This window comes from Trichomycterus rosablanca, chromosome 14 (assembly GCF_030014385.1).
Source record: "Trichomycterus rosablanca isolate fTriRos1 chromosome 14, fTriRos1.hap1, whole genome shotgun sequence".
NCBI lineage: Eukaryota > Metazoa > Chordata > Actinopteri > Siluriformes > Trichomycteridae > Trichomycterus > Trichomycterus rosablanca.
Window position 1 is genome coordinate 16,428,409 of NC_086001.1, and position 11,710 is coordinate 16,440,118.

General features: G+C 38.2%; 1 protein-coding gene across 1 annotated transcript in view; it reads right to left on the reverse strand.

Moving 5' to 3' along the window:
* LOC134326353 (mitogen-activated protein kinase kinase kinase 11) overlaps positions 1-11,052 on the reverse strand; it is a 58,992-nt gene extending 47,940 nt beyond the window's left edge. Inside the window, exon 1 of the mRNA XM_063008503.1 lies at positions 10,296-11,052. Coding sequence (XP_062864573.1) covers positions 10,296-11,052 — 757 coding nt within the window. The remainder of the gene's footprint in view (positions 1-10,295) is intronic.
* Positions 11,053-11,710: the final 658 nt, after the last annotated feature.

An 11,710-nucleotide genomic window follows, 5' to 3' on the forward strand; every position in this document is an offset into this window, starting at 1 on the left:
GTTTTTCTGACATTTGTATTATTCATATCGATATCGGAATTATATCGTATCGACCGAAATTAGGAGTTATATCGTGATATAAATTTTAGCCATATCGTCCAGCCCTAAGTGGAATTGTTTTGCAAAGGTCTGCAGCATTGGAACAGACAATGCTAGAAATGTGATTAAAGCTATGTCATCTCTACCTTTTGAGCACATTCCTTGTGCAGGCCATACAGTTCAGTTGTCTGTTAACATTGCCATACAGTCTGCTTGCTTGGAGAATCTGTGGCGAAGTGTCGCAAGATTGTTGGTCATTTCAAGCACAGTGCTGCTAATTTTGTTGACCTTAAGACACAACAGGCAGAGCTTGATTTGGATGAGCAAAGTCTAATTCCTACACGGTGGAACTCTACATATGATATGATTGAAAGATTACTAAAGAACAAAGATGCTGTTACTGCAGTTTTGGTAAAGCATGATCACAAATTGGCCAAAATCACAGAAGCTGAGTGGAATAAGCTTATGCAACTTTCTGTAAAAAGTTCCTCTGTTCACCTGCCACTACAGTACCCTGTGAGTGCCTGTTTTCAGTGGCAGGGTTCATAGTTGACAAGAACAGATCCTCACTTTTGCCAGATAATGTGAAAAGACTTGTTAGTTTGAATAATTGGCTGAAAGATGAATGACTATAGTTTGTTTGTTAGGATTGTAATGTCATGTTTTACACTTTGGTTACATTCATGACAGGAACAGCAGTTACTCATTACACAAGGTTCATCAGTTCACAAGGTTATATCTAACACAGTCATGACACAATTTAGTGTCTCCAATTCACCTCACTTGCATGTCTTTGTACTGTGGGAGAAAACCAGAGCACCCGGAGGAAACCCGGGTGAACATGCAACGAGAACATGCAGGGAGAACATGCAACGATTGAACCCAGGACCTTGTTGCTGTGAGGCTACAGTGCTACCCTCGTAGCCACCATGCCACCCTGTAACTGTAGCATGGTGGCTACGAGGGTAGCACTGTAAGCATTTTCTTGCAATAAAAGTGCTCAACTGTTCAAATTTTATATTGTTATTTTTGCAGTTGATGAATCAAATTAAATGAATTTTGTGCGATTAATCTCGATTAAACATTTTCATCATGTCACAGCCCTAATATATATATATATATGTATATATGTATATATATATATATATATATATATATATATATATATATATATATATATATATATATATATATATATATATACACACACACATGAAAATAATTTAATATGACTAGAAACACAGCATTTTCAGGACATAATTGTTAGCCAATACTTGACTGTAAAACTAAGGAACAATAAAACACTGACCAAAATTTACAAAAGAAAGACTCTGGTAGTTCCTAACTAAAGAGACAAGTAACAACACGTCTGGAACAACCAGTTTGAAAAAAGTAAAAGAAAACACAGACTTTAGTCTGTGGGAGAGACTGAGAAAGAGAGATAAGATCCAACATTATAGAGCACATAATGTATTCAGAAAAATTCTGTTATTAAAGCTTTAACTATTTTCTAGTAAATCATTAAACAAATACAGGCAAGAGCTAGATAAGATAATAAATAGTAAATCCTGAAATATGATGCTAGAATTGTATTATGATTTCAACACCGTTTTCAAAACTTCTTCTGGCACATTTCCCAAATAAAACGTTGAAACAGAAAAGACGTCCAGCTGAGGACTTAAAGACTTGATAACAACAAAATGGCACATCTTCAGTCAAGTTGTTTGCCTTACCAAGCATCCTCCCAAGTGTGTTTGTGTGTGAGGGCCACTGATGTCAGTAACTCAGTTACTCTAATCTGACCACATTTTTCAGTAACAAGTAATCTAACGAGTTACTGTTTCCAATCCAGTAATCAGATTAAAGTTACTTATCCAAGTTACTGTGCGTTACTATTTTTGCAACTCGGGGAGTGACGTCTGGCCTATGCGACAATTAAGTCACGAGCTGCGTCCGAAATCGCATACTTACAGAGTATGCACTAGATTGGAGGAAGTATGCACTACTCGGTCGGTAAAGAAGTACATACTTTCAGTACAGAAGTGTGCAGTATGCACACAACACCGCTACGTACTACACGTGGGGACGTGATGACGTAATATCACCATAGTTACAGACTCATTACAAACCCCACTCGCCAAAATTTTGGATATTTATCGTCTTTTTGTTATTTATTTGTCTTTAAAAATTTTATTTTATTTATCTTACTTACACTTGTGAACAGAGGACTCCGTTTTCCTCTATCTTTCTTGTTTCTTATTCCGCTTCAATCGCCTACGCAGCTCCAGTTGCATTACGGCAGCTGCTGAATGTAACTAATAAAGTAACTTGTAATCTAAATTAGTTACTTTTAAAGTCAAGTAATCAATATAGTAACTCAGTTACTTTTAAAATCAAGTAATCAATAATGTAACTAAGTTACTTTTTAAAGGTAACTATGCCATCACTGGTGAGGGCACATAATGAACAATCACCCATTTTTACCAAGGACACCCATAATTGTAGAGTGAACAAGGTGTACATAGGGTCTACATCATGCAAACAAAAACTTACAAATTGCATGAACATATGTTATCTTATGGAATTATGGAATGAATAAAGACCTTTGGTGAAGCTGCAGTGTGTGACTTTTTGGAATTTGGAATCTAAAGACCTCAGCAACAGGTGCAAAAACATTAGTACTAACATTAGTTAATTAGTCTAATTAGAAGAAGAACAAGCAAAATGCCTTTATTTGTCAAACAGGTGTACAGTACAATGAAATTCTTTCTTTGCATATCCCAGCTTGTTTGGAAGCTTGGGTCAGAGTGCCGGGTCAGCCATTGTACAGAACCCCTGGAGCAGACAGGGTTAAGGGCCTTTCAAAGACCCAACAGTGGCTGGGATTCAAATTATCAACCTTTCAGTTGATAGTGCAAAGCTCTACCCACTAGGCTACCACTGAGTTCTAAATTATGCTTGAAACTAAATGAGTATTTGGTGCCTGTGACAGATTGACACCCTGTATAAAGTATAATCCGGTCTTAAGACCAGTTTTTTAGATTGCACTAGACCAACTGAAATCCTAATGACCTACAATAGGGATAGTATTTTCAATTGAGACTATAGTATCTAGAAAATTAAACAAAGGACCCTATTGCTTAACTCTAGGGTGGTAACCCTTAAGAGAACACCTTTTGTAGATTCAGTAGTCTTTCAAAATCATTACTTGCAACACATTAAAAAAGTTGTTTACCACTGTGTTATATCACCTTTCAATTTATTACAATTTTAAATTATTTGGGAGATCAATTGTTGCAGTTTTTGCCTAAGTGGATGTTGTTAAATAAATTACTGGCCATTCTTGCTTCATAATGACTTCATGATGTGGCCATACATTTTCAAAAAAACAGATCTGGACAGAAGGCAGTTACACACACTCACTCTATGGGTGTGTTCAAAAACCTAGGAAGCTACCTTGCTGTCTTAATGCCTACGTAGGCAGCTGGCTCAGTAGAGAGGATTCTAATAAGTCATAGACTTATAAGTCAGGTTATTTAAATGCACTACTTAGACAGCAATAACATGGGGTTTCACTTACTAAGCTAACACAGTTAGCATCATGCCATTCAAACCAATGGGATAAGGTGGCACAACACGCTAGCATGTCAAATAACATTGCCTACCAGTACCAAAAATGGTTAAACTGTCCCTGACGAGCCTGAACTTGCAAATAAATACACTTGTACACGTTTATACAAATTAAACATCAATGATAATTTATTTAAGGCAGCATCGGACGCTCACTCATTCTGCAGTCAAAATACCGTTGAGATTTTAAGATATCTTACTAGACAGCATATTAAGGCATCTAGGATTTCAAACAGCTTCTCGGGGACGCGCATAGAATGGCATAAAATGCTGTCTATGTAGAGAGCAGTCGTGTATAAAGTACCTGAAGGCCATACTTAAGTAAAAGTAAAAGTATCTTACCAGAAATGTACTTTGATAGAAGTAAAAGTCACCCTTTTAGAATATTACTTGAGTAAAAGTCTAAAAGTATCTGATGTTTAATGTACTTAAGTATCAAAAGTAATTTGATATTAAATGTACTTAAATATTAAAAGTAGAAGTAAAAGTAAATGCTGTTAGTATAAACTGAAGCGGTCATTTTAAAAAATATGAAGATTGTTCTTTTAAGCCTGTAGACCACCTTAACAATCAACCTATTTTCTTCCTTCCATCTGAACATGATTTGTGCCAATTCATAATTGTAATCAGCTGTTCACATCACCTATTTGAAATCATGCCATTATTTAGTTGTTGTTTACCTTATTATTAGCCCTAAATTGCCCTGTTCCAACTTTTTTAGAATGTGTAATAGGCTTAAAATGTTTATGTATGTTAAGAATTGTAATGTGGCACAAACACATTGTGGCACAAACAAAACATGTGGCACTTTTTACCCTTTAATGATCTGCACAACCGTTAGTTTAAATCAAAATATTTGAATAAAATAAGCTGTATTTAAATAATCCTTTTTGGGCCGTATCTACTCCCTGATTGGCATGTGTTAAACTCAAAAAAATATTAGTATTCTTACTTTAAGAAAACACCATTTCTAACGTATATGTCAACTTGAAGTCAGCAGCTGAAAAATCATCCATAATAAGTTGGAAAAGTTGAGTTCTTGTTGAGACCATTAAATGGTTAAAGACGTGCATTTTCCTCAGCACCATGAATCTTTCCTCTGCCAGTTATCTGAGGAAAAATTTGTTTGTTGGTGAATTTTTTTAAATTATGGACACGTCTTCATGTCTGCACTGAATTAATTACAAACAAGTTTAGTGAAACGTTATATTTGTGGTTCGAATGTAATCGAAAATGGTAGCTAGATATCTGAACAATGTTAATGCTAATAATAATAAATAAAAAAAACAATGATGCTGTGGCTTTACTTTGTTAATCATTCTTAACTTACATCAGTGTGTTGGACGGGGAGGTTCTAAAATGCCGATATTTTCGTATCTGGGTGAACAACGCGCTTCACTCCAATCGCATTAAGAAAACATGTTTGCATCTGCACATTAATGTGTTTAACCACAGATTTAATTTACAAGCGCAGATTCGCCAAACCTGCATGCAGTCTGTCACACATCTTACATCACTTAGCTAAAAAAAATCTTGGCGTTTTATTTTGTAGTAAAGAGTAACGAATTTGCATACAGCAAATGTATCAGAGTAACAGTACACAATTTCTTTAGGAAATGTAGTGGAGTAAAAGTAAAAGTTAACGAACATTTTTATACTCCAGTAAAGTACAGATACTCAGAAAAACTACTTAAGTACTGTAACAAAGTATTATTACTTCTTACTATACACCACTGGTAGAGAGCGCACTAGGTTTGCGAACACACCCTGACGTCATGCTGTTGTAGCATTTGCAGAATGAGGCCTGACTTCTTGTTAAAATAAGCATTGGACTTACCAAGAAAAGACATTTCCTTGATGACAGCATACGTCTCTCTCAAATCATGGTAGCTTAATCTTCACATTGACGTTCTGACACATTTGGCATCTCTGCCTTTAGCCAAGGTGACTTACAGTTTTAGTTACAGTTGTAGTAAAGTAATAAGGTGTGGGGCACAATCATGCTGGCCCAATGTTGAAAGCAGCCAATAAAAAAAATAACAGATTACATTGGTCTTTGTCATGATGTTTAGTAAACGTTGTTTACAGCATCGGCATTGCTATACAGCTAGCCATAGTCATCACAGATCTGTTAGCCACCAGTAATAGCAAGGTAATATAATGAGTCAAAAAGTTAATATTCATTAAATTAAATTCCTTGTCACTGAAATTTAAAATGAATTTTATATTTCTCATATTTCTGAGGGCTGGAAGGTAACGTACATTTAACAATGCTTTCTGACCTTTCCCTACAGATACTGAGATTCATCTGGATTGCCTAAATCTTTGCACAATATTATGCATGGTAGATGGTAAAAGATCTCAACTTATTTGCACACTTGCATTAACAAATGTTCAGTAATAAATGTGAACACTAGCTTACATGTGGAAGAAAAGGCACCAGAATGTACTGTAGAAAAAAGGTAAACCAGCAAAGGCTGTGTGGTGCTCTGGGTTCTGGCCTTCATGTGAATGGTACTTTGACATGTACAAGTACAACCCTTCATGGTAACAGTATTCCCCTAAGCCAGTGTCCTCTGTAAGCAGGATATCCACCCTGCTGAACTGCAAATTTTTAAGGAACGTGACACAGACTTTAACATCTTAAACTTCTACATCTACACTTGCCATCACACAATCCAACTGAGCATCTGAGGGATGTGCTGGACAAACAAGAAAAAATCATGGAGGCCCCACCTCACAATTTACAGAATTTAAAGGATCTTCTACAAGCATCTTGTTGCCAAATACCACAGGACACCTTTTAAAGTACTGAGAAGTTCATGCCTGGATGTCGAGTTCTCTGTGAAAAATAGCATCCAGCAAAAGGCACAAAAAACAGCATCTGCCATGGTACAGAGGGGGCATCAATGCTTATGGCATGAGTGACTTGCATACTTGTAAAGGTAACATTGGCACTAAGGGGTGTATTGGGACTTGAGAGAACATATACTGCCACCAAGGTGCCATGTTTTACAGCAAGACAATGCCAGGCCTCATTCTGCATGCTCTACAACAGCATTGACTCATAGACAAAGAGTGTCTACCCGCAGTCCAGATCTGTCTCCCAATGGAAATTATGAACCACACATCATAAAGAGCAGAATCAAGAGCAGAATCAATAAAACAGCATTCATGAACTGTCAAGCAGCTATTGTGTATCAAGCTGGAATGCAAGTGGTCAAAATTCCACTTGCAAAACCGTAACAATTACTATCCTCGATTTTAATCAAAAATTCTATCTGGTTCGTTTACTTTCTGCAAGTTATTATTAGATAACTTATTAGATTATTATCAGAGATGCCCCCTCCATCACGCAACACAATTAAATACTCAAAAATGAAAATATGGCAGACTATCTTGCTAAAAGACCAGTGATATTTGTTCGTAGGGATGAAACAAGATCTGCCTTTGTAGTTCATCTGGGTCCTGGGTTTAATTCTTGTTTATGGTTATTGTCTGTGAGACTTTTATCTTGTCCTACTTGTGTCAATGTGGGTTTATTCCAGGTACAGTGGTACCTTAAAACTCGATTGGTTCTTGGACTGGCATTTAGTTTAAAAGGCGTTGGGTTTCAAGGTATTTTTATCCATAAGGATGTTTGGGAAACCTGTTAATGCGTTCCATGGTCCCGTGGACTTGCAAATATATTTTAAAATAATGGGGTTGTTTTTGACAATTATACACTGAAAATAACACAAGTATAATATAAAAACACTGAAATAAAAAGCTGATTCTTACAATTTCTCAGCACCCCGAGCTGTAACACAAGTTTAAAAGTGAAACAGAGAAGAAAATCAAGATAAACACAGATACATGTGGAGCTTTCAGAATGAATCTGACGGTTATTCCACACAAATGCAGATTCGTTTTATATTCACACTTTGATGACGTTTTACCAAATAGCTCAAGCCAAGCGCTGAACAAAGCGATTCATTGTTAATTTTGAATTAAATAAATACATTTTTAAAAAACAAACTGAACATGTTGAATTTAAGGGTACTAATTTCTCAATGAATGGTGCTGAGCTTCAAAGATTTTGAGTTTAGGGCAACGCTACCCAACCTTTTTAGCACCGCGAACCGGTTTTATATAAAATAAAATTTTACGGACCGGCAGGGGCGGGAGGATTCAAAATAGAATAACTATAGTACTCACAAATTAGCTTTTTTCACTGCAACGAGATGCTGCTTCCACCTGGGGGTAATATGAGATGATAAACACCCGTGTGTTGGAAATCGAAGCAGTGTTTTCACTGCTGATATAGCAATCTCTAATTATTTATTCTTTCTGTGCGGCCCGGCAATAAATGACCCACGAACCGGTATCAATCCGCGGCCCGGTGGTTGGGGACCACTGGTTTTGGGGATGTTGAGTTACAAGGTACCACTGTACTTCAGTTATCATCCACCTTCCGAAAACATGCTGATGAAGGAATGGCTCCTTTACAAGAGTAAGTGATTAGGTATATGAGTGTGTGATGCTCTGTGATTGACAGGCATCCTGATCTATTCCGGTCCTAACTACCTGATTACTGGGTTTACATGCATGGTAGTCTTCGGATTGTGGGAAACACTGTTGAGCAATAGCAAATTACAGCTGAAGTCAAACTGTCACTTACACGCCTGGGTATGAAATGATTTCTGCAACCGTCCTATTTTTTTCTACTGAATAATTAAAAGGAACACTTGATGTATTAGAGTTTATATACATTTTTCAGTCAAACACTACTGGCTGGTGACTTTAATGTGCTCATACAATTAGGGATAGGCTACATCGTATATAAAGTGTAAAAAGCCCTACACAGATCCCTGAGAGAGGATCAGATCTACAAAACAGATTTACAAATAAAAAATATCAATATCTGAGTAATTTTAGGTCCCAATATGATTTGTTTAAACAACTGTACATTAATAAGAGTGTGGTGTTTTTTTTTTTGCCATGTTTGGTAAAAGCCTAACAAGTAACCAAACTGCTGCATGAATATTGAAATTCCCTTACAGGTTTATGTAAACCTTGACTAACTGTAAATACCAGGAATTGATTTAGCATCGAGACTGCTCGGTTGGGGTACTGCTTTTCAGATTTTGCATTCACAGGTGACAAATTCCCAATTATCAGTCCAGATCAGCGCCGAGCTACAACTGCCCTGAGGTTACAAAAAATTAGGGCCGCATAATATATCATTTTAGCATCGTCATCACAATGCCCATTCCTTTTTGTAAAATTTACACAGTTCTCATTTTCCATTATACACCAGTCAACCATAACATTAAAACCACCTCCTTGTTTCTACTCACTGTCCATTTTATCAGCGCCACTGACCATAAAGAACTCTGTAGTTCTACAATTACTGACTGTAGTCCATCTGTTTCACTACATACTTTTTAAGCCTGATTTCATGCTGTTCTTCAATGGTCAGGACCCCCACAGGACCACTACAGAGCAGGTATTATTTAGGTGGTGGATCATTCTCAGCACTGCAGTGACACTGACATGGTGGTGGTGTGTTAGTGTGTGTTGTGCTGGTATGAGTGGATAAGACTCAGCAGTGCTGATGGAGTTTTTAAACAACTCACTGTCACTGCTGGACTGAGAACAGTCCACCAACCAAAAATATATCCAGCCAACAGCGCCCCGTGGGCAGCATCCTGTGACCACTAGAAGATGACCAACTCAAACAGCTGCAATAGATGAGCAATCGTCTCTGACTTTACATCATCTGGACCAACTAGGTAGGAGTGTCTAACAGAGTGGACAGTGAGTGGACACGGTATTTCAAAACTCCAGCAGCGCTGCTGTGTCTGATCCACTCATACCAGCACAACACACCCTAACACAGCACCACTGCAGTGCTGAGCATGATCCACCACCTAAATAATACCTGCTCTGTGGTGGTCCTGACCACTGAAATAGATGGACTACAGTCAGTAATTGTAGGACTACAAAGTGCTTCTATTTGGTTAGTGGAGCTGATAAAATTGACAGTGAGTGTAGAAACAAGGAGGTGGTTTTAATGTTATGGCTGATTGGTGTATATCTACCAGAGGCAGATTATACCTGCCAAATACAGTTTGCTAGTTGCTAGTTGTTGTGAGTGACATGCAGTTTTTGCATGCACAGCAAACCATTCGATCATTCTTGATCAACAGCTAAAGTGCCCCCATTCCCCCAGTTGTTCACCACTAAAAATGAGCAATTTGGTTGCGAAAAAAAAAATCTACATCAGATGTATGGTGTTACTTTAGTTACGGAAAGGATGATGTTCACCAAATAGAGGTCATTTGTCAACAGTGCCTTGCAGTGGTTGCCACAACACAAGGCAACCTGATGCAATGACTTTTCATAAGGGATGTTGGAATGCCAACAGACATCGAGCCATCAAGACAACTTTACACATCAAACATGCTGACTGATTACATTTAGGTATGGGAAAAATTGTATACACATAGTTGATTTCTTGAGTTGACACTATGAATCAATGCAGTACAGCAAACTTGTTTTGTTAGTTTTTGGTATGTACAGCGCCCTAGGCAAGGCACCTTATTGTTGCACCTTTATGACAAGAACAGTAACCTTGCACTTACTGTTATTTGATTTGAGGTCCCGGTGAATGACAGGAACTATAGCCTCGTTGTGCAAATACAGCATGCCTCTGGCAATCTGTACAGCCCAGTTTACAAGCACATGTGGCGGAATACGTCTTCCTGACAGAGCTCGGCTCAACGGCCCTCCGGACGCATATTCCATAACCAAGCACAGGTTTGGTTCCTGTAAGCATACTCCTTTAAGGACGATGATGTTGGAATGTGTGAGCATAGCAAACAGACGTGCCTCATTTCGCACATTTTGTGCCGTCACACTGATGTCCTCATCTGGGTCCTGCCGAGCCGCCTTGACAGCCACAAGCTCCCCTCGCCACGTTCCACGGTACACCTTTCCAAATCCACCAACGCCAATTACCTCTTCCAAACTAAGTTCCCGGAAATCCACAACATCAGGTTCAAACTGTAACCCCACGGTCGGGCCAAGCTCACTTGAGACTCCATTGTTTGAAAGTTTACCATAACCACTTGGCTTGAGTGAGACATAATTGGAAGGGAAGATTCCCACCTTGTTGTTGACTTTGCCTGCCCACCAGCCTTCATCTCCGGATATTTCAGAGTCTAGAGACAAAACCTCTACAACATCACCTTTGCGCAAGGTGAGCTCGTCTTTTCCGGATGCTTCGTAGTCAAACAAGGCTGTCCATACTGGGTTGGTAAAGTTTCCCTTTTGTGATTGCTCAAGGCTTTTCCAAGGTGGCAAAGTGCCACGTGTAAATATGTTTTTTAGAGGCTCCATGGCGGTTCACACAAGGGTCCAGTCTTCCATACTTAGGACAGAATTTAAAAAAAAAATCTTTACTCCAGACAAGATTTTTGCTATGTTTGGAAAAATCCTCAATATGATCCAAAGCAGTTCCTAGCAGTCCAGAGGGGGAACCGTCCAGGCCAGAGGGACATTGAAATGTCAGGGGGCCCAAAATTTTTATTGGGACCCCTGATAGTCCCTGCCAACCTGTCTCTAATTTTAATCTTGTAATACAGGATCATGAAGGGCATGAACCCTCTGGTCCTACCAGACAACCATGGTCATCAGTCATCTGCCTCTAGTTACCCCTCCAGGACCAGAATGTATACAGAACACAGGTCTTCATCAAAAAAACAAGCTAAAATGTTAAAAACTTTTACAAAATGTGTCTATAAAAGCCAGTCACAGGAACACAGATGTAAACATGGAACCAATAAAAATCTAAATGAGGTCAAAGTTTTGCCCCTCAGTCCGACTGATCACAGGATTAATCCCACAGGAAACTTAAAAGATAAAAAAAAAAACACAAAATATGCGCGACTGTTTTAAGACTTCTGATAAAAATAAGAATCCCAGAACAAGAATCGCATGTGTCCAAAAGCCAGTCCGTTGTATCCTTATAGCTTAATAGAACAAATAGTCCATGTTT